General features: G+C 43.1%; 2 protein-coding genes across 3 annotated transcripts in view; both read left to right on the top strand.

Annotated features, from left to right (window-relative positions):
- Nucleotides 1-9,734, top strand: part of LOC124046929 (latent-transforming growth factor beta-binding protein 2-like) — a 153,607-nt gene extending 143,873 nt beyond the window's left edge. The window contains 11 exon segments of the mRNA XM_046367691.1: nucleotides 4,238-4,372; nucleotides 4,711-4,845; nucleotides 5,955-6,146; nucleotides 6,335-6,421; nucleotides 7,043-7,171; nucleotides 7,266-7,406; nucleotides 7,589-7,762; nucleotides 7,880-7,914; nucleotides 7,917-8,199; nucleotides 8,314-8,463; nucleotides 9,497-9,734. Of these exon segments, the coding sequence (XP_046223647.1) occupies nucleotides 4,238-4,372; nucleotides 4,711-4,845; nucleotides 5,955-6,146; nucleotides 6,335-6,421; nucleotides 7,043-7,171; nucleotides 7,266-7,406; nucleotides 7,589-7,762; nucleotides 7,880-7,914; nucleotides 7,917-8,199; nucleotides 8,314-8,463; nucleotides 9,497-9,678 (1,643 nt within the window). The 3' untranslated portion in view covers nucleotides 9,679-9,734.
- A 5,078-nt stretch (nucleotides 9,735-14,812) lies between these two features.
- Nucleotides 14,813-22,672, top strand: pomt2 (protein-O-mannosyltransferase 2). 2 transcript variants are annotated; one of them, XM_046364548.1, is made up of 21 exons: nucleotides 14,813-15,047; nucleotides 15,581-15,894; nucleotides 15,988-16,072; nucleotides 16,212-16,316; nucleotides 16,415-16,523; nucleotides 16,742-16,850; nucleotides 16,985-17,144; nucleotides 17,248-17,354; nucleotides 17,479-17,561; nucleotides 17,746-17,922; nucleotides 18,027-18,087; nucleotides 18,219-18,297; nucleotides 18,418-18,569; nucleotides 18,680-18,771; nucleotides 18,895-18,971; nucleotides 19,055-19,126; nucleotides 19,223-19,282; nucleotides 19,361-19,466; nucleotides 19,549-19,689; nucleotides 21,993-22,104; nucleotides 22,328-22,672. In XM_046364548.1, exons 2-21 carry the CDS (start codon nucleotides 15,590-15,592, stop codon nucleotides 22,431-22,433), a joined length of 2,298 nt encoding a protein of 765 aa, XP_046220504.1. In that variant the 5' UTR covers nucleotides 14,813-15,047; nucleotides 15,581-15,589; the 3' UTR covers nucleotides 22,434-22,672. The 2 variants fall into 2 exon arrangements, with proteins under 2 accessions (XP_046220504.1, XP_046220505.1); XM_046364549.1 differs by lacking the exon at nucleotides 14,813-15,047 and adding an exon at nucleotides 15,066-15,231.
- The last annotated feature ends 582 nt before the right edge of the window (nucleotides 22,673-23,254 follow it).

Here is a 23,254-nt window from a genome sequence, read left to right as displayed (position 1 = left end):
AATTTGCCATTTCTTCGAGGGGCGTTGTTTTATTTTTACTCCGATGGGGTGGCGGTTGTCTTTGGCTCTGCTCGCCAAACTCATTTTGTGGTCATAATACAAAAGGGGGAAACAGTCTTAAGCTGCAAATGCGCTCTACCTCTGTCCATTTCAGTTGTTCACTCATCCCTGCTACGACAGCCTATAGAGACAAACTGTGGGTACTGTATGAGGAAAAACAGTGTGTGCTTGTCAATGTGTTTGTGTTGGAAAAGAAGCCCGTATCTCATTTTGATCCAGCTGCAGATCGGCGTTGTGGCTATACATTTTGTTACGACTTGTCTTTATTAAGGCATAAAGGGCTGGAAATCGTTGGTGGTCACTCTCTTCAAGCTCCTACACGAATGTATGGAAATGTGATGTGTTTGAAAAGACATTTAGCACACTGTTGTCCAGATGTAGGGTTATGTTGGGGAATGGGCATAGTACACACAGGTTATAAAACACGGCTTAATCTTGGAGGTGGCCGGGCTCGGCTGGGGAATGAAACAACAGATGAAACAGAGAAAAACGCTCCTGTAAAATAAATATCCCTCCTCATCCCTGGCTAATCCTATATGTCAAATAACCCTGGCCTGCATATGGCTCCAATCAGGCCATGGGTTGCCCAGGGAACCAGGGAACACAGGGGAGAAGTGTGGAGGGTGTGCCAACAGTCAGCTAGCCACACAGGCCCACCATGTGCTCCACATTACAACGCGGCACCGAGACCTTCACTTAACATGCTCACCTGATCTGGCCTGAACCATTACCGGGCCAGGCTGATTTACACTCAGGAAGGGGCTCCTGGGTCAGACCATTATGAGAGAGGGGGGTGGGGGTGGGGGTAGTGGAGGAGATGGCCCATCAGCTCAGAAACTCCCATCTAAAGTTAACTTCTCACCCCACCTCCAATCCACCCCCTCGAGCGATTCCGTCTCACATGCTTCCTGTTGTTACTACAGTGATCATGACTTGGAAAGTGTAGGAGAGGGGTTTCAGCTTCCTGCTGTACTGTGTCAGTGTTCATGTTGCTGTATGTTACTGACAGTGCCTGTATTATTAGAGTTAGAGCATACATTATGCATTTCCCACAGGCCATTTAGCATGTGATTAACATGCTCACGGTCTGGCTGGACAGATTAATTGAAGAGTTTAGTAAGGCTGTCAGTACCAGTGTTTCAGAACATCCCATGGAAAGACCATTAAAGCAATGTCCCCTTCCTTTCTGGGATGATGGTTTGATAGCGTCATATATGTCGCTACACATGTGGAAATAGGAAATTTGCTTCCATGTTTCAGATGGATGAAAATCGCGGGGCAGACGCAGATGATTTCATGTAGCAGCTGAGAGTTTCGATGACCTTCCTGAGAGACCTCCCAGCTGTCTGCTTTACTCACACTGACAACCCAAAACCCCACTTCAGCTTTTCACACATGCTGAAATGTTCTTCAGTGTTACAGTATACACCTCCCATTACTATTAGTCTGTAGCAAGTCCTCAAAATCCAGACGGTGCAGAGGGACTATAGCTACTCAAAACATTTAAATAAGTGAACATTTTAATGGGGAAACAACTACATGTTTTTGATAACGGCCCCTTCTACTAAGTTTGTAAACACAACGTTTGTATTTTGGTGGCTCTTATGTCCCCACGTCAACTTTTGTCTTCATCGTGTCAGAGCCATTTGGCTGACATCACTAGAAGCACTATTTTGGACCATCTTCGGGGTGGCTGGACAGTCAGGTCTCCCAGAATGCACTTGTCTGTAATGTAACTGTACAGCAAGGGCCCAAGCCAAGCTCTCTCCATCCCTGCTGAATGGGTTGCTTAGTCCAGTCATTCTGGCTGCCTTTTCTCCTTCCCCGAACGATGCAGCATTTACGAGAGCTAGGAGACAGAATAAATTGCTGCTAGACAATATGTGAATGTCAGTTATTTTTTCCTTAACAAATCGTCTAACGTTATGAATCCTTGGCACAACTGTATTTCCATTTGATTCCAATTGATGTGTTAGCATGTTTGATAAGACATCCAGGGCTATTAGATGCCATGAAGTTGATTTATACTTTACTGTCTACTGTTCCTGTCATTATGTCATGCCCATAACTTTGTAACATATAGAGAAAATATTACAGTACCAAATACTCCTCCATTTCCCCACGACTGCAAATGTCCTGTAAAAGATTATCTTTCGCTGATTCAGCCATTTTCATTCTAATTAGAAAAGAACACACACAGCATGGAGTCTCTAACAAAGGAGAACTTGGCAAACTTCCCTCAAATTCCGCAAAAAAAAGTGCCCTTCCAAAAAAAAAAGAGAACACTGCTGAATGTGGCTTTTGTGCGCATTTTACCTTTCTGTGGTAACATAAGCGATGTAGGAACATAATAATGGTTGTTTGTGTGTCACAAAAGCTTGTGAATTGGAAGGTGGTCAGTACACAAGCAGGTTAAAGTTGACCAGCGGTTGATGTGATTGACCAGGGAACAACCATAGATGACTGAAGTGTGATCAAACCATATGTTTTTTAAACAATTATAATCAGCCTAGCCTCTCTAACATTGTCTGTCGTTGACCTCTGCACCATGCACCATACTCCAATGAATACTAAATTATGTATGTAAGAAATTGCTACCAAATGTTACCTTTAAACAGAGGGTGGTTGGGAATCAGCACTAGTGTTATATGGTTCAGTGTTAACCATCTCTAAGTTCTGTGCTTTCCCTCTCCTCACGCATCCAAATGTACACATAACAAGGCTTTCCCCTGACTTCATTAAACAGGCTTTATGATACATGGCTGTGCATGTGAGCGGCTGCACATGGTTGCCAGGCATCGGCCTCTTCCTCCTTTTAAACCAAAACATCTTCTGAATGAGTCCAGATCAGCCCTCCTGCTTAGATTTGTTGCATGCGACAACATTTTTGGAATTACAAAAGTAAGATGTAAAATACGTCAAAACAGGTTAACTGATTAAAATAGGAAACAATGTGGACCAGTCAGAGTTGTTGAACAAATTGTACATTCATTCCAGCCAAATGGAAATCCTATCCTAGCCATTTGGACCAAATATCTCTCAAGTGGCTTATGTGGATGTGGAAGCCAGTCAGTCCCATGTTGTTACATCATCTCAGACCTCACTGGACCAGTAAGTGGGGTGACAAGAACTTCTCACTCCATAGACCCCAGCAACTTTCACGTTTTATTAGTCGTACTGTATGTACAGGATACACATCACAGGAGGTTGGTGGCAACTTAATTGGGGAGGACGGGCGTATGGTAATGACTGGAGCGGAATAGGTGGAATGGTATCAAATACATCAAACAAATGGTTTCAATGTGTTGGATGCCATTCCACAGCTCAATTCCAGACATTATTTCAGAGCCGTCCTCCACTCAGCAGCCTCCACTGATACACATGGTATACACTTCCTAACAAAATGCTTACTTGCAAATTCCTTCTCAACAATGAAACAACAAAAATAAAGAATAAAAGATAAGAATACGAACATGAAGTAAATGGCTCAGTAGAATAGAATAGGCATTTTAGCAGAAGTAAAATACAGGAAGGCACAAGTTATAGTCCAATATGTACACATGTATCAGGGAAGGAGGGGCAAGTGTTTCAATTGTACAGTATTAACAATAGTAAATAAGAATCTGGTACAGTATGTGCTGTATTGTGTGTGTGTGTGTGTGTGTGTGTGTGTGTGTGTGTGTGTGTGTGTGTGTGTGTGTGTGTGTGTGTGTGTGTGTGTGTGTGTGTGTGTGTGTGTGTGTGTGTGTGTGTGTGTGTGTGTGTGTGTGTGTGTGTGTGCGTCAGAGAAACCCTTAGAGCAGAGGAACCCTTAGAGCAGAGGAACCCTTAGAACAGAGGAACCCTTAGAGTAGACATGCTGAGAGGCAGCCCGTACAGTCCTTTCACTGGGTTAATTGATAGCCATCGGGGTCAGCAGAATGGGTTCCATCAAATAATCTGGGTCCCCACGAAGCTGTAGACTATCCCATTCTTTTCCTCTATTCATTTTCTATGTTTGACATGTTATGATGATGGTTATTGTTATTGTAAGTCGTAGCGGTAGTAGTGTTTATTTTAGTATTACAACACACGGTCATTAGCAAGCCAGTCTTGAAATAGTACAGTTATACATGCGTAGAAGATAAACATTGGAATGCATTATGTTATGCTCACCTTTGGGTGCTCTCTTGTTTAGATATTGATGAGTGTGTGAATGAGACCATCTGTGGGGACCATGGCTTCTGTGAGAACACAGATGGCTCCTACCGTTGTCAGTGTGACCAGGGCTACAGCAACCCCCCTGGTGATGCCGGGGCCCATAGCTGTGTGGGTAAGTAACTGTTTAATTATAAACTTCACTGGTTAGCATGGTCAGTGACTGTATACCAATGTGCAGTATGTACTGTATTGTGTGTGTGTGTGTGTGTGTGTGTGTGTGTGTGTGTGTGTGTGTGTGTGTGTGTGTGTGTGTGTGTGTGTGTGTGTGTGTGTGTGTGTGTGTGTGTGTGTGTGTGTGTGTGTGTGTGTGTGTGTGTGTGTGTGTGTGTGTGTGTGTGTGTGTGTGTGTGTGTGTGTGTAAGCACACTCGTGCCTGTCAGTGTGCATATGTATGTGCTGTGCATCGGTGTGTGTAAATTTATCCTCCCATTCCCGTCCCGTCCCGTGCAGACGTGAACGAGTGTGAGATGAGCACGGCGCTGTGTGGAGAGGCCCTGTGTGAGAATGTGGATGGCAGCTTCCTGTGCATCTGCCCCAGCGACAATGAGGAATTTGATCCCATCACCAGCCAGTGCCGCCTGCAGGGTAACACACCACACACAGGGACTTATGGGACTTAAGGGTTCATTCTGTCTATGCGGGATTGAGTTTTCACTGTCTTAATGAGGCATCTCATATTATCATGACATCTGGGGAACTAGCAGGGCGCGAGTGGTTGCATGTTCCCTGTAGTAGATGTTTCTATTGGACAACCGTTCTTCTAAGTTTGACTCCATACTATTGGATGAATGGAGAGTTATGTTTTATCCCTACAAGGATAAATGCATTGCAGTCTGCAAAAAACGAATTGCAGGAAAACTATTCCAGCCATCCCTTACAGAATTGATTTGCTGTGCTCAGAGCACAACTCCAAGCTCTCGCGCATGGTCAAATCTCCCCAGTCAAATCTCCCCAAGTCAAATTCCCCCCAAAGACAAACAATGATAAGGTATAGCTATTGGCAAAACTGCCATGGAAAGATCTCTGTCAGAAACACTAACAGTGTTCACTGTAAACAGATTACTGAAATACAATGTCAAACTTACCTTGAGTCTGTGGCATTGGCTTGTCTTTAGCTTGACATGGGCATGTACACACAAGCGAGCCATATTTACATTAATAAGCAGCATGCTCTCGACGGGGATGTTTTTGTTCTCGTTCTGTATTAAACCCCAAGTATGCCTTGTGTACTTTGACCCCATTCCGCTGTTTGCTTTTGACGTGTGGTAATCAATCATGTGAGAATGAATTGTGTGTTGACTCACATGCCAGTGTTTCCATTTGGCTAAGCCTGCTGCTTAACTGTGAATGCCTGAGACCATGTCTGTGGATAAAAGAGCAGCCTCAGCAGTGTCAGCTGAAGGTACTCAGGCCTACTGCCTGCCCTTATGTATGTTGTGGAGCTCCTGCCCCAGGGAAACACAGTGGCACTCACTATGCTGTTAGACATGGGGCCAGTAGACTGACTGATTCTTACTGATATCATGATGGCAATAAATATTATTTGTAGTGGTAATGCTATAGTCTTTATTGTAGTAATTCAACCCTGAAAGTAGCAACTAGTATCACAATTTATTCTGCAAATCCCCTCCATTTATTCCCCTCTGCATCTCTTTCTCCTCATGAGAGGTGTGATTTCCCTATGTGTTCTACAGGTGAAGATGCTCCTCCTAAGCCAGCCTCACCCATGGAGGAGCAGAGGAAGGAGTGTTACTACAACCTGAACGATGCTAACTTCTGTGACAACGTGCTGTCTCGCAACACCACCAAGCAGGAGTGCTGCTGCACGGTGGGGGCCGGCTGGGGGGACGACTGTGAGATCCACCCCTGCCCAGTCCCAGGGAGAGGTAAGCTTACAGTATGATTTGAGACTGAGGGAGATTCCCAAGAGGGATCGAATGATCAACCTTTAGGAGACAGATATTCAGATACAACTGTTCACATATACTCACTCCTTTTTGCTTCACGATGTATAATACATTATTACAGAAAGGAGGAAGTATGTTTGTCCATTCATTCTTGTTTGTTTCTCCAGAGGAGTATGACCAGTTGTGTCCACATGGAAGTGGTCTTCTGCCCCAAGCTGTTTCCTCCCACAGCCTGGAACAGCAGAGGTTCACAGGTACTTTACTCCAGTGTTGCCTCCTCAACCCACTGGCTTCTGTTTACAGTCGGTATACCTGAGGTTTCACCATTTTTCCTTCTCCCATAACTTTGTACCAACACAAAGAAAATGGCTGTTTCAGCTCCCCCTGTATTTCACACCCATGGCAGCCGTTTAAAAAGTCCTGCGTAATTTCCTACCAAATTTATGGTTCTCTTTAAAGCTAGCTCTTTACACCGTGACGGGATACCTGCATACCTAGCTAATTAAGCACAAGTGTTGTGCACTAACCAGCTTGACCTAATAGAGAAGGCTGTCTCAAGCAAGGTGCTGTGCTCATTTTACAGTAGGGGCCAGGATTTGAGGGGTCTAGCTAGCTACAGAACATGGAGGGGTTATATTGAGATTCTACAGACACAGTAGGCCTACACAAAGTTTAGGCTGATTCTAGAGGTGATATATTAAAGACAAGGTGATTTGGATGAATGGAATGTGAATTTATCAACCGATGTCACCTTTCTTTCTATCTTTCTCTCTCTCTCTCTCTCTCTCTCTCTCTCTCTCTCTCTCTCTCTCTCTCTCTCTCTCTCTCTCTCTCTCTCTCTCTCTCTCTCTCTCTCTCTATCTCTCTCTCACCAGATGTGGACGAGTGTAAGATGTTTGGGCCAGATATCTGTAAGAATGGCCGTTGCTCTAACAACTTCTCCTCGTACTCCTGCTTCTGCCGTACAGGCTTCTACTACGACAACATCCGGCTGGAGTGTGTGGGTAAGGGCCGCCCACTGTCTCTGCTTTTCTCAGTTCCACCAAACTCTCAACTATGGGACTCAGTCGTTGACGTATGCGTGTGTGTGTGTTCCAGATTATGACGAGTGCCTGACAGAGAAGGAGTGTGTGGATGGGGTGTGTGTGAACACTGCCGGCTCTTTCGACTGTTTCTGCAGTCCCCCTCTGGTCCTGGACACCACCCGCCGTCGCTGCGTCAGCGTCAACACCACCGAGGGTGAGACTCACACACTCCTACATCTCAAGGTTTATCCAGATGAAACAGTTACCAGCCAGATTATTGATTCAGCTGTCCAACATTAACAACATAGAATTAGTAGAAACTCCCTCCTTTCCTCTTTTGTGAATCACTCTTCCCTTCTCCTTCCTTCCCTCTCTTCTCCCTTCCCTGAACCACAGAGACTCATGAGCCTGAGGAGGACATCCACCTGGACATCTGCTGGCAGGGCCTGGTAGATGAGCGTATGTGTGCCCAGCCCCTCATCGGCAGGAGGACCACCTACACAGAGTGCTGCTGTCTCTATGGAGTGGCCTGGAGCGAACAGTGTGCCTTTTGCCCCATGAGGGACTCTGGTAAGGGACACAGCTAGTCGACATTCATGCTGTTATTATTCAGTTGAAATGTAGAAGTGACATGTGATACATATCTCACTAAAACACTGACCTGTGTGTTTGTTTGTTTTCGATCAGATGACTACGCCACAGTGTGTAACCTGCCAAGGAGAGGGGGGGTCTGACAGTCTACGAGAGAGGCCAGGCTATGAGTACGGTCCTGGGGTTGAGGGTCCTGATGGGCCCTATGTCCCCCCCTACTGGGACAACTATGGAGGAGGGCCCATCACTGGGCCTGGGGGGTACCTACTACAACCCAGAGGACACCCAGGGCATCCCCCTGTTCACAGACAACACCAACGACTATGGCTCCCGAGAGGGAGACATAGAGCCGCCACTACGTGTCCCTGTCCACCGGCCAAGAGAGTTCCAGCCTCGCCCTGTAGACTCATATAATGGTAAGCTCATAAGAATCATTCAAAAAATACACATCAATTAATATTATTGCTAAAGCATGGTGAAATGCTACCTCTGTAGGGACTCCTTCTTCATTCATATTCTGTTTCCAAAAGAACGCTTTGATGGCTTCGAGGGCCTGCGAGCAGAGGAGTGTGGCATCCTGAACGGCTGTGAGAATGGCCGGTGTGTCCGCGTGAGGGAAGGTTACACCTGTGACTGCTTTGATGGATACGAGCTTGACCTCACCAAAATGGCCTGCATCGGTAGGTTCCTCTCCCACTGTCTCATAATGTCCACCTGCAGTCAGAGTCAGATTCTCCTCTCTGTGTTCTTACCAGATATATCATTTCCTTTTGGAATTCCTAGAAATAAATGAGTCAATTCAGATAACCTTTTGATCTGTTCCATTTTCCCACATTTAAAAATGATATTTGGTTTGGGGCTAAGATCAAACCCTACTTCAGAATGAGGAAGCATTCCCTAGGTTTGTGCCTTTTGGAGACAGGTCTTGGGGTTCTCTTTAGTGAGGTAACTCGCCATGCAATATCACGCAGAGTTTGGCTGCAGAGAAATTACAATCAAACCTCCCATGTCAGATTTAAGCAATAAGGCCCAAGGGGTTGTGGTATATGGCCATTATGCCACTGCTAAGGGCTGTTCTTAGGCACAACGCAACGCGGAGTTCCTGGATACTGCCCTTAGCTGTGGTATATTGGCCATATACCACAAACCCCTGAAGGTACCTTTTCTTGCTATTATAAACTGGTTACCAATGTAATTAGAGCAGTAAAAATACATGTTTTGTCATACCCGTGGTATACGGTCTGATATACCACAGCTGTGCAGGGCTTGAAACACCAGCATTCAGGGCTCGAAACACCCAGTTTATAATAGAAAATAGAAACCACTTGAAGGCAAACAATGAAAGGACATTTGGCTGCTGCCTTCCAGATACTATTGAGAGAGAGAGAGAGAGAGAGAGAGAGAGAGAGAGAGAGAGAGAGAGAGAGAGAGAGAGAGAGAGAGAGAGAGAGAGAGAGAGAGAGAGAGAGAGAGAGAGAGAGAGAGAGAGAGAGAGAGAGATGAAAGCAGTTTTTACAAGTACTGAAAGTTAGGCATCCCTCTAGCCCCCACTGTCACCAGACATCTACTGCACCTGACTGTGGAGCCATCCTACCACCCATACTGACCAGGCCACTATGTGGGACTTCTGACACAGGACGTGTGGCATGAACAGCTGCATTTGCTGTGAAATCGGTCTCCTCAGTTAACTCTGCGTGTCTCCTTTTCCTGCAGACATAAACGAGTGTGAGGATATCAGTGACAACGTGGCACTGTGTAAGAACGGGGCCTGTACCAACACCGAGGGGTCGTACAAGTGCACCTGCCTGCCTGGCTTCCAGGCCTCTGCTAAGCCCCATGAATGCATCCCAGAGGTCCCAGTAGCTGGCTTTAGAGAGAGAGTGGCAGGGAAATGAGGATGTGCATGTTGGAGCTTTTTCTCTCCTCCCTCCACCAGCCCACACCCTTACGCCCCCCCGCCCTCTCACAGGGCCTGGCACTAAACCTCCATCAAAAAACACTGAAACGTCCACACTTGTCCCCTAAACACACACACACCAACACACATACGCACATACTCTTATTGACTCTTTCATATTTTCTCTCTCTCTACCACACAAATACTCATTCACATTTCCAGAGGGGACCAGGAGCTATCCAGTGAATGTATTCCATGGGATATCCTATTTCTTAACATTTATATTCTGCCTAAAGGGATTTTCTGAGGAGTGACCTTTTATTCAGTGATCCCAGGCAGTTTGGTATGTTTGGTATGCATACATACATTTTTTCTGCATTGTTTTTCTCCATGTGTCTTTTTGGTTGATTATTTATTTCATGTACATGACAAGGCTCTGTAAAGTAAGAGGGCATAGGATGTATATTGTCTTATTTGTCAGACCAATATACTTTACTAACGATGAGGGGAAACAGTGTGAATAGTTTTTTAAGTTTGGTAACTAAGCCTGGAGGAAGCTTATTGTCGTAAGCATGCCACATGTTATATTCATATTATAACATAATAATCACATTGCTATACAGGGAAAGTTACTTTCAAACCACTTTTTACTAGTATTTGGGATGCTTCTGTTGTCAGCAAGGCCTTTAAAAGGACCAACCACCACTTCCACTTGTCTTCTGTGTTTCTTATAACAGTGCAATCCTACAGTCCTCATCCTCGAGACAAAGAGGCTCCTCTGTTGGCAAGGTTGTCTCAAGAGCAATAACTACGATCAAACAAGGGCCAGACCAGATTCATATGCTATCACAATGTTGCTTTGACCTGCTGCCAGTACAAAGAGAGAGAGAGAGAGATAATTGAATATGGGCTTGGAAAGGCTAGAAATGTGCAGTACCAGTCAAAAGTTTGGACCTACCTACTCATTCCAGGGTTTTCCATTATTTTTACTATTTTCTACATTGTAGAATAATAGTGAATATATCAAACCTATGAAATAACACATACGGAATCATGTAGTAACCAAAAAAAGTGTTAATAAAATCGAAATATATTTTATATTTGAGATTCTTCAAAGTTGCCACCCTTTGCCTTGATGACAGCTTTGCACACTCTTGGCATTCTCTCAACCCTCTTCATGAGGTAGTCACCTGGAATGCATTTCAATGAACAGGTATGCCTTGTTAAATGTTAAATTGTGCAATTTATTTCCTTCTTAATGCATTTTGAGCCAGTCAGTTGTTACAAGGTAGGGGTGGACACATCTCAACATCAACTGTTCAGACTCTCTGAAGTCATTAAAGATCCCATGGCACTTATCGTACGAGTAGGGGTGTTAACCCCGGTGTCCTGGCTAAATTCCCAATCTGGCCCTCAACCCATCATGGCCACCTAATCATCCCCAGCTTACAATTGGCTCATTCATCCCCCCTCTTCTCCCCTGTAACTATTCCCCAGGTCGTTGCTGTAAATGAGAATGTGTTCTCAGTCAACTTACCTGGTAAAATAACAGTAAAATAAATAAAAAGAGGACACTGCGTGAATCAGGCCTTCATGGTCAAATTGCTACTAAAGGACACCAATAACAAGAAGAGACTTGCTTGGGCCAAGAAACACAAGCAATGGACATTAGACCAGTGGAAATCTGTCCTTTGGCCCAATAAGTCCAAAGTTGAGATTTTTGGTTCCAACCGCCGAGTCTTTGTGAGGTGCTGAGTAGGTGAACGGATGATCTCCACATGTGTAAAAAAATACAGTGGAAATACATTACTGTACTTATAGATTTCTTAATTCCATTATTTTACTTTTAGATTTGTGTGTATTGTTGTGAATTGTTAGATACTACTGCACTGTTGGAGCTCGGAACACAAGCATTTCACTAAACCCGCAACAACATCTGCTAAATATGTGCATGCGACCAATAAAATTAGATTTGATTTGATTTAGTTCCCACCGTGAAGCATGAAGGAGGTGTGATGGTGTGGGGGTGCTTTGCTGGTGAAACTGTCGGTGATTTATTTAGAATTCAAAGCACACTTAACCAGCATGGCCACCACAGAATTCTGCAGCAATACGCCATCCCATCTGGTTTGCACTTAGTGGGACTATCATTTGTTTTTCAACAAGACCAATACCCAACACACCTCCAGGATGTGTAAGGGCAAATTGAACAAGAAGGAGAGTGATGGATTGCTGCATCAGATGACCTGGCCCCAACAATCACCCGACCTCAACCCAATTGAGATGGTTTGGGATGAGTTGGACTGCAGAGTGAAGGAAAAGCAGCCAACAAGTGCTCAGCATATATGGGAACTCCTTCAAGATGGTTGGAAAAGCATTCCAGGTTTAAGATGGTTGAGGGAATGCCAAGAGTGTGCAAACCTGTCATCAAGGCAAAGGGTGGCTACTTTGAAGAATCAAAAATATGAGATATATTTCGATTTGTTTAACACTTTTTTGGTTACTGCATAATGCCATGTGTGTTATTTCATAGTGTTGATGTCTTCACTATTATTCTACAATGTAGAAAATAGTAAAAATAAAGAAAAACCTTTAAAGGAGTAGGTGTGTCCAAACCTTTAAAGGGGTAGGTGTGTCCAAACCTTTAAAGGAGTAGGTGTGTCCAAACCTTTAAAGGAGTAGGTGTGTCCAAACCTTTAAAGGAGTAGGTGTGTCCAAACTTTTAAAGGAGTAGGTGTGTCCAAACGTTTGACTGGTACTGTATATGATTAAATATGTAATATGTTTGTATAGGTTCCACTAGCCTTCTCCCACTAGTCAAGAGAGTAGTTAAGCAAACATATTGTCCCATAGCAAATGTTTTATGTTTACATTCAATCACATTCCCATTCACAATTGACTTCAGATCCCATGTAAGAACATTCCCATTAATGCATCTCTGATTGTGATTAAAGGCTTTGTTGACGAGGTTTAGGATATTTTGTACAGATCTAGTACTATGTATTAATGTTTTTGTTACATTCTAATAATGCATATAGTGCAGCCAATATTTTTGTTTGACAAAAAAAAATCTAAAAAATCCAGCATTACAGTTTAGCCATTTAGATTTATATATTTCTGTAAAAAAAAAACTTTAAAAAAACATATCTTTATGTATGAGGAAAGTGGTTTACACTGTACCAGAGAAAGTGTATGTATCCTGCCCTGTGGAGCAGACATTGAAATGTAATGTTGGGGAATGGCAGTACTTTTTTTAAACACAATGTGGTGCCATTGATCCTACAAGTACAATACAAAGAAGAATGCCTTCTGAAATGCAAGCATTATTCTTTGTGCCATTAAAACACAACTTGTTTTGCCTTTCAAATAATGTTACTGGGAACAGTATGTCATTCTGGTGACCTTTTTAAAAATCAATATAGTGAACACTATTCGTCATTTAACATTGTTGTCCTTTCACATTCAACTCTAGAAACATATGATTGCTGATTAGTCATGTTTTCACATTTTCCATGAAGAGAAATGCGTATCTTGCCATCACCTATCTTACACATATTTGGAGGATGCCTTCTCTCAATGACTGATGCCCTTGACCTGCATTCAAAGAGATGCTCACTGTACTCTTTATCAGTCTATCTATACTGTATGATTCATCCCTCCACAAGTCTTACATTGAGGTTAAACAAATTGTGAACATGTATTTTATATTATTTAAAGCTTTGTAAACCACAAGTTGTGGTGTAGGATGTGATGTACGCTGTGGTCAATGAAAATATCATGTTCATTCCTTTTGTTTACCTCTTGACTGTAGTCACTATCTGTCATCAAAATAAACTTTGAAAATATCTATATTTATTTGTCTCCCTTATCTGTGGAATATTCTACACACATTACACAGATACAATAATATCCTAATTTCGAAACCAAATGTTTATAAGGCTAAATATACTTTCAGCTCAAATGGAGACACTTGCATGAGCATGGAGGGTGATCAATGGCAGTTTGAGAAATATAATATATCAGCGCGCATGATTCATGACCTAGTGAAAATGCTATGTTAAAATGAAAATCGAAAATGGCTAATTGAAAATTGGAAATGGTAAATAGAAATTATAAATGAAAATGGTAAACACAACATGACAAATGGTTTACAGATAATGGTAAATGCTATGTGCAAAGTGGATGTCTACATTTTCCAACTGCCCAATTTAGTACTTACTCTTTTTATTTTCAAAGTGTAGGGAAATTGCTTCCCGGGGCATGAACCAGGAGAGCAACACAATACCACCATGCAGTGATACATCCTAGCCATGCCGTGTTTTCTGTGCATTCATTTTAGACTAGTGTAACTGACAGGGTTTGAACCTGGTGTCCTGTACACCAGAAGAACAGCTTAGTCAAAGCATAGGAAATGTAGCTTGGGGAGCCAATGCAATTTTTCTGGTCTTAGCAAAGTTACTCAACACTAGGCAAAGTTATTCCTCATATGTGCGTAGTCACCAAACCACTTCTCCTTGGTTAGCTGTTCACATAATGAGTAACCTTGTCTGATACCCGAAGAGTTGCATTGGCTCCCAGAGCCTTGGCTTCAGCTAAGCAGGCCTATGCTTTTCCGGTGTGCAGGAGACCTGGGTTGGTTACACTAGTCTAAAATCAATGTACAGAGAGATGTACCACTACATGGGGGTGTTGTGTTGCTCTCCTGGTTCACACCTCCAAAAATCAATTTGCATACACTTTGAAAATTCTAATGCAAATTGAAATAGAAAACGCTTAATTGGGTAGATGGAAAATGAAAACAACCGCTTTCAATTTCAAATGACATTTTGCGATTTTTTTGTTTACCATTTGGCTTTTTTCATTGATCATTACCATTTTTATTTCAAATTTGTATAATTTCACATTTTTCTATTTTCATTTTAACTTTGCAATTTATCGTGGAATGAATCATGCACACTGATATGAAAATAAAAATACATTCTTATTTAGCATTTAAGCATTGAATTTTCGATCTGGCACTTATCACCCTCCATACCAGAGAGGATTTTACGTGTTGTGAGCATGTGTGGTGTGCGAGCCTGTGATTTATTGTGCTCTCTCGCCACCCAGTGGCCGTAATGTCTATATGCGTACAGCACAACCACATTGTGGAAGGCATTTCCCACTGATCTCCAGCCTTGTCCTAAATTTCAGTTGTATACTGGGAAATTGTGTCCGTATTCCCGTGTCATGGATTTAATGAAGGATGGAAAAGCATACAGATCCCAGAAACCACGCAACGTGCGTGGCTAAAAATGGAGTGTTGAGATTCGACTACATTGTGCGCGTGCTGCGCACTTTTTGCAGATATTTCATGAAGCACATCGGGTAAATGTTTTGTTTTATTTTACAAAAATACCGGTAGATGCTTTGAAATCTGTGCACCGTAATTACCGTCAGGAGTGTATGCCAGAGTAGTAGTTTAATTTGAGAAATGCTTGTTTTCCAAATGCGTAAAATGTAACCAGCAAAGTCCTGCTTTTAATGCATTACGTTACCTACGGAATATCAGGTGAAAACAGGAATGATTAGATTGATATTAATTTTGGTTGAAAATGCACAAAGCTGTCTGACAGCTGCTACTGCGAGCTAGCTACAATGCTAGCTAGTGTACGGATAACATTACAATATATATATATATATTAATTGCAACGTTATGCGACATTGTTACTAGCTAGCTATTCCCTGCATAGACCGATCTACAATGTAATGGGACTTGTTTTGCTGCTGCTTGTTAGCTACTTTGTTGTAGCAGTCTGTCACAAACATTCCACTGACAAAATATTCCTATTTCTTAAGCTTTCTTTGGACATTGTGGGCGGTTCAAAGAATACCAATTAAATTGACACACTTTGTTTTAGTTTTAACTAATGGCAAAGAAAAAATGTGTTGCACAATACAACGAAGAATGCTCAATGCTACGAAATCGGAGAGGCCAGATGAATACAGGGGAGCAGAGCCCTGTTTCAACCCATCATGAGTCGACCCAGGAGAATACGGAGGATGATGGACTGTCTGAAGGTGACAGCCAATCCTTAAATGGCACATCGGCACAACATGACCAGGGCATTTACTCTCCAAATAATGAGGCACAAAGCACAGCTTTCTTTCTGTTGGTGGTGTTGCTCTCTTTTTCCACACGCCTTTACAAAATCATGGAACCCCCTCATGTATGGTGAGTGATTGTGCCCCAAGAGACTGTAAGGCTCCCTCATGAAGTCGCTGTGTGTTTATGTATCATCTTATTGTGTGATCCTATCTGTTTTAGCTGGGATGAAACCCACTTTGGGAAAATGGGGAGTTACTACATTAACAGAACCTTCTTCTTTGATGTCCACCCACCACTTGGCAAAGTAAGACAATGCCACGGTCTTTTAGCATTCTATTCTTAGAATATCTCTTTCTACAGTCATCATTACTTCCATAACTTGATAAGTATCTTAATTTACATAATGTGTATGTGTTTTTAAGTAACCATTCCCTCTATGCCAGATGCTGATCGGGCTAGCTGGGTACATGACTGGCTACGATGGCACCTACCCTTTCCTTAAACCTGGGGACAAATATGAGCACCACAACTACTGGGGGATGAGAGGGGTAAGGCCTACAAAGACCGAATGGTTTTTATGTTGTGTGAATAATGTCATGCTCCACAGTACTAGTTTGACCTGTCAACATGCTCTGCCTCTGTGCAGTTCTGTGCATCTCTGGGCTCCTGTCTGCCCCCCTTTGCCTACCTCACAGTGCTGGAGTTGTCCCAGTCCCCGACAGCTGCCCTCATCACTGCTGCAGTGCTGGCCTTTGGTGAGTATGTACCACCAGCACTAACAAAGTAACCAGAGACAGCCTGGGGGAGAGACTGGATCTACTTTAGCCAATTACCTTGCCAAACAGACTTTATTATGGACTGGTCACCCATTCTTCTGTTATATCTGTGGTGAAGTTTAAGATGTGTATTGTGTTAGATCACCTTAATCTAAATAACTTGTACCTTGGGCTGTCCCCCCCCCCCCCCCATTCAGACACTGGCTGCATAACCATCTCTCAGTACATCCTTCTCGACCCCATTCTCATGTTCTTTATAATGGGAGCAGTGCTCAGCATGGTCAAGTTTAATCGACAGAGATATAGGTAAGGGACCTCCAGAGCAGCGCCAAACCTACATCTGAATTGTCAGTTAAGTCATTAGAATCAAATTAAAGGGACTTGTTATTGACCAACTTTGTACATAGTGATGCTGCTATGCTCTCTCCTATGGTGTTCAGGCCCTTTAGCGCACGCTGGTGGTTCTGGCTGGTACTGACAGGGGTGAACCTGTCTGGGGCTCTGGGGGTTAAGTTTGTGGGGCTGTTTGTCATCCTGCTGGTGGGAATGAACACAGCCTGGGACCTGTGGAGTTTGCTGGGGGATCTGCACCTCTCTCTGGTACTCATCAACTGATTATGAATCACCTATGATATTGATGTACCAAACTGACTTACATTGGAGGCCAACACTGACTCCTTCTCCCTTTTCTTCGTTCTACCAGATTGATTTTGGGAAGCACGTGTTGTCCAGAGTGTTTGGGCTTATCCTGCTTCCCCTGTTCCTGTATGTTACAATATTTGCAGTCCACTTTGTTGTCCTGAACAAAAGGTAAGGTGATTATTGGCTATGCTTTTGTTATAGTGGGGTTATTGGAAAGCTTTAAATTGATTCGCCCCCTAAATAATGTCTAATCACATTTACACAATGTGTTTCCGTTGTCCCCTGTCTCCAGCGGTCCAGGAGATGGCTTCTTCAGCTCTGCTTTTCAGTCCCGTTTGATTGGAAACAACCTACACAATGCTTCCATGCCTGAGTGTGAGTTGATTTAAATAGCATCTTCTACGTTTTTGTCTTTACCATAGTGGTGCCTTACAGTATATTTCCACTTGTCAGTTTGAATGACGTGTATTCAAATAATGTCCTAAGTAACCCCTTGCTTCTAATAATGCTGATCTGTCCTCCTTGTTCTACTATGATGGTGGCCTGTGCTCTCCTACAGACCTGGCATATGGCTCTATCATCACTGTGAAGAACCTGCGTATCGCTGGAGGATACCTCCACTCTCACTGGCATCTGTACCCAGAGGGTGTCGGAGCAAAGCAGCAGCAGGTCACAGCATACCTCCATAAGGACTATAACAACATGTGGCTGGTGCATAGATCCAATGACAGTGATGGTGAGAGGACAGCCTTGTTGTGCAGTCAGAATATGTCACTCATAAAGGTTCATTGCAACATACGTTTTATGATGTATTTTGTTCATCTTTTTTTTGTTGTCCAGCACAATCAGGAGAACCTGACCTTGTTCGTCATGGTGATATTATTCAATTGGAGCACAAAGAGTAAGTGGTTTGACAGTGACACCCCTCCTCTGTTTGAAAGCTTATCATTGTACTGCACCCATACTGTACCTGTTTTGACATTACAACAAATTCTTCAGTGCAATAATGGTTGATTCTCCTGTGTCCACCAGGACTACCCGTAACCTTCACAGTCACCTCCACGAGGCACCTCTCACTAAAAAACACTTCCAGGTCACAGGCTATGGCATCGTGAGTAAGCATATACAATGCTTGCACAGTTCTCAGAAGTTATTGATAGGTTGTGTGTGAGAGAGGTTTCATTCTTCAGCTTAAATGTTGATCAGTATCGTTCCTTTCTGGTGCTTTCAGAATGGAACAGGTGACCCTAATGACCTGTGGCAGGTGGAGTTGTGTGGGGGTCGGAAGGGCGACCTGGTCAAGGTGTTACGCAGCAAAGTACGCTTCCTGCACCGAGCAACTGGCTGTGTGCTCTACTCCTCTGGCAAGACTCTCCCCAAATGGTAAGAAATGGAGGAATGATCTAGACTCTTCTAAAGTTCTCTAATATCTTTAATTACAAATGTTAACATTACCGATGATGACAGTGTCAAATTGTGTCTTCTCTGTTCAGGGGCTGGGAACAGGTGGAGATTACATGTAGCCCATATCTGAAGGAGACCCCAAACTCTCAATGGAATATTGAGGATCATATCAATACCAAATGTACGCCTCCATTCCTGCATTTAAAAAATGGTGTTCCCATGGCTCACTGCTTGATATGTGATGGTGTTGTGTGTTTACTTAATACCTGAAGGTGTGTGTTTTTGTTTGTGTGTGCATTGATAGTGCCCAACATTAGCCTTTCAGTGCTGAAGCCCCACTTCCTGGAGATATTGCTGGAGTCCCACATCGTTATGATCAGGGTAAGAGAACAAGACGACACAAGTGTGCCAAATTCTCCCACACACTTATTGTATTGATTACAACTAAATGTCTCTTTTTACAGGGTAACAGTGGGTTGAAGCCCAAAGACAATGAAATGAACTCTAAACCCTGGCATTGGCCAATCAACTACCAGGTTTGCATGTTGAATACCCCATGACTTCAATGTGGTTGGACAGTCCCAAAATGAAATAGTCTCTTATTACTGTGCCTTTGTTCTGTTTTTGCAAAGGGATTGAGGTTCTCTGGAGTGAATGAGACTGAATACCGTGTCTACCTATTAGGGAACCCTGTAAGTACCTCTCTCCACTCACTGAGTATGCTAACACATAACACTGCTACAATATAGTTAAATCTACCTCTTCTGCAGGTGATCTGGTGGCTGAACCTGGTCAGTCTGGGCCTGTATGTGGTTATGGTGGCAGTGGCCTCTCTGGCCCTCCGCAGAGGAGTCCAACTGGACAAGAGAAGAATTGGTAGGAGCTTTTAGAACTTCCCTGTCAGTTTCATGAGTAACTCGTTTGAGTACTTGATTCTAACACGGATGTGTGTGTGCAGAGCATTGTCGCGTGCTGATGGAAGGTGGAGGGCTGCTGCTCCTGGGCTGGTTGCTGCACTACGTACCCTTCTACACCATGGGCCGCATCCTCTACTACCACCACTACTTCCCTGCCATGCTCTTCAGCAGCATGCTAACAGGTAAAGTGGGTCTACCCCAAACACATGCTCCCCATAATGCCCCCTTCATTTTGATCACACATTAGACTCATCCAGGAGTCATACATGAAATAATGTTGGAGTAGTTCAGATTATGGAAGTCAGGAACCAATACACGCAGTCAGTCAGGAAAGTAAAGGCTAGCTTTTTCAAGCAGAAATTTGCATCCTGTAGCTGTAACTCCAAAAAGTTTTGGGACACTGTGAAGTCGATGGAGAACAAGAGCACCTCCTCCCAGCTGCCCACTGCACTGAGGCTAGGTAACACGGTCACCACTGATAGTCATGATAATCGAACATTTCAATAAGCATTTCTCAATGGCTGGCCATGCCTTCCTCCTGGCTACTCCAACCTCGGCCAACAGCTCGGCCCAAGCATCCCCAGCTTCTCCTTCACCCATATCCAGACAGCAGATGTTCTGAAAGAGCTGCAAAACCGGGACCAGTACAAATCAGATGGGCTAGACAATCTGAACCCTCTCTTTCTAAAACTATCCGCCCCCATTGTTGCAACCCCTATTACCAGCCTGTTCAACCTCTTTTTTTTCGTATCGTCCGGGATCCCTAACAATTGGAAAGCTGCCACGGTCATCCCCCTCTTCAAAGGTGGTGACACCCTAGACCCAAACTGTTACAGACTTCTGTCCTGCCTATTTAAAGTCTTTGAAAGCCAACTTAATAAACAGATAACTGACCATTTCAAGTCCCACCGTACCTTCTCCGCTGTGCAATCAGGCTTCCGAGCCGGTCACGGGTGCACCTCAGCCACGCTCAAGGTACTAAACGATATCATAACCGCCATCGTTAAAAGATAGTACTGTGCAGCCGTCTTCATTGACCTGGCCAAGGCTTTCGATTCTGTCAATCACTGTATTCTTATCGGCAGACTCAATAGCCTTGGTTTTTCTGACGACTGCCTCGCCTGGTTCACCAACTACTTTGCAGACAGAGTTCAGTGTGTCAAATCGGTACCACAGGGTTCAATTCTCGGACCGACTCTTTTCTCTGTATATATCAATGATGTCGCTTTTTCTGCGGGCGATTCCCGAATCCACCTCTACGCAGACGACACCATTCTGTATACTTCTGGCCCTTCCTTGGACACTGTGCTAACTAACCTCCAAACGAGCTTCAATGCCATACAACACTCCTTCCGTGGCCTCCGACTGCTCTTAAACGCTAGTAAAACCAAATACATGCTTTTAAACCGTTCGCTACCCTGGACGGTTCCGACCTATGTGGACAACTATACATACCTAGGTAAACTCTCCTTCCAGACTCATATTAAACATCTCCAATCCAAAATCAAATCTAGAATCGGCTTTCTATTTCGCAACAAATCCTCCTTCACTCACGCCGCCAAACTTACCCTAGTAAAACTGACTATCCTACTGATCCTTGACTTCGGCGATGTTATCTACAAAATATCTTCCAACACTCTACTCAGCAAACTGGATGCAGTCCATCACAGTGCCATCTGTTTTGTTACCAAATCACCTTCTACCACCCACCACTGCGACCTGTATGCTCTAGTCAGCTGGCCCTCGCTACATATTCGTCGCCAGACCCACAGGTACCAGGTCATCTATAAGTCAAGGCGGAGTTTTACCAAGCATAATCTCAGTTCACTGGTCACGATAACAACACCCACCCGTAGCACACGTTCCAGCAGGTATATCTCATTGATCATCCCCAAAACCTAATTTGGCCGCCTTCCAGTTCTCTGCTGCCAGTGACTGGAACAAATTGCAAAAATCACTGAAGTTGGAGACTTATTTCCCTCACCAACTTTAAACATCAACTATCTGAGCAGCTAACCGATCACTGCAGCTGTACTTAGTACATCTGTAAATAGCCCACCCAATCTACCTACCACATCCCCATACTGTTTTATTTTATTTACTTTTCTGTTCTTTTGCACACCAGTATCTCTACTTGCACATCATCATCTGCTCATTTATCACTCCAGTGTTAATCTGCTAAATTGTAATTATTAGCTCCTATGGCCTATTTATTGCCTATCTCCTCATGCCTTTTGCACACACTGTATATAGACTTTATTTTATCTACTGTGTCATTGACTTGTTTGTGTTATTGGCTTGTTTATTGTTTACTCCATGTGTAACTCTGTGTTGTTGTCTTGTCACACTGCTTTGCTTTATCTTGGCCAGGTCGCAGTTGCAAATGAGAACTTGTTCTCAACTAGCCTACCTGGTTAAATAAAGGTGAAATAAATAAAAATCCAGTTATATTTATAAAGATTTTGAAGTGTCATCTCTGTCTCAGGGATTACTTTGGACACCCTGCTGCAGAGTGCTGACCTATGGCTCCGCCCACCCTATTCTCACTGGCTGCTCAGAGGAGGACAGGCAATGCTATTCCTGGCCATCCTTGATAGGTGAGATAAACATGAGACCTCTTCTGTGCCTTTGAACCTGATTTAAATTGTAAACATGGAAGTTTTCTGTTGGCTTTATTGGCTATATATATATATCACATTCACTGTATGTCATTGGCGCAATAGTTCATCTACACCCAAAAATGAATTTTGAAATTGGTTGTTCTCTCTTCTCATCTTCAGTTTACATCTGTTTCTCTCTCTGCCTTTCTAAACCATGCAGCTTTTACATGTTTCACCCTCTGTCCTATGGTATGAGAGGGCCGCTGGCCCATGACCCTGATAGTACCATGGCTGGCCTGAAGTGGATGGACTCCTGGGAGTTTTAGGCAGGTGAACAGTCAGGAAGAGTTCTGACTGACATAGTGATGTATCAGTGGTATTTTAGCAGACATGCAGGTGTCTGTTTCTTATAGACTATGTGAACTTCAGTATTTTTCATAATGTGCATAGCTATGGATTGTTAAATATTTAACATTAAAGTATTTTATAGTCAGTTACGTCCAAATATTTCTAAGTGTTTTAATTCAACATTGAAAACTGAATATTTTAGTGACTTTCTACACTTGAATTTGTGAAACAATACTAAGAACAGAATATACTGTTAACAATCATAGCCTACTCTTTTTGTGTTGGGAGATAAAAACGTGATAAATACATTCATGTGCATTAGGTGGATGTTGAAATGTGTGAATGATGTTTTTATTTCATTGAGACCGTTAGTGACGTCTATTGTACTGCCTTAACATGTTTTAGTTTTTTCTTGACTGAGTTGCAATAATGAGCTAAGTGCCTAGGGACTAAATCAATTTTAAATACTTATGAGAATCTAATATTCTAATTAAAAGTTTTATGATGGGAATGAGTTAACCTGTTTCCGTTAGATTATATCAAATGATCTTGTAATGTTTTCTCGATCTTAGTGTGCACAGTATTGTATACATCTTTGGCAAGATACAGTGCTTTCAATGACTGTCTGTTCTGCATTTTGCTTTCCCAAAGAAAGGAATCTGTTACTTTTCAATACAACTCTCCAAAACAACCTTTGTATATAGTGCACATTCATTGCCTTTTGTTTCTCCTGCAGTGTCCTATATATATTTTTTGCAATGTGTGATCTTATTTAATAATAATTATATTATTATTATTA

Source organism: Oncorhynchus gorbuscha, linkage group LG10 (genome assembly GCF_021184085.1).
Source record: "Oncorhynchus gorbuscha isolate QuinsamMale2020 ecotype Even-year linkage group LG10, OgorEven_v1.0, whole genome shotgun sequence".
Lineage (NCBI taxonomy): Eukaryota > Metazoa > Chordata > Actinopteri > Salmoniformes > Salmonidae > Oncorhynchus > Oncorhynchus gorbuscha.
The sequence above is the reverse complement of the archived record's forward strand: the minus strand, read 5'-3'. Positions and strand labels throughout refer to the sequence as shown.

Excerpts from the sequence above, each read along its gene's own strand:
- pomt2 (XM_046364548.1), top strand. The coding sequence starts at position 15,590 with ATGGCAAAGAAAAAATGTGTTGCACAATACAACGAAGAATGCTCAATG. Across the intron at positions 16,317-16,414 it reads ACTACTGGGGGATGAGAGGG|TTCTGTGCATCTCTGGGCTC; the intron begins GTAAGGCCTACA and ends GCCTCTGTGCAG. Across the intron at positions 19,467-19,548 it reads ACTGGACAAGAGAAGAATTG|AGCATTGTCGCGTGCTGATG; the intron begins GTAGGAGCTTTT and ends GTGTGTGTGCAG.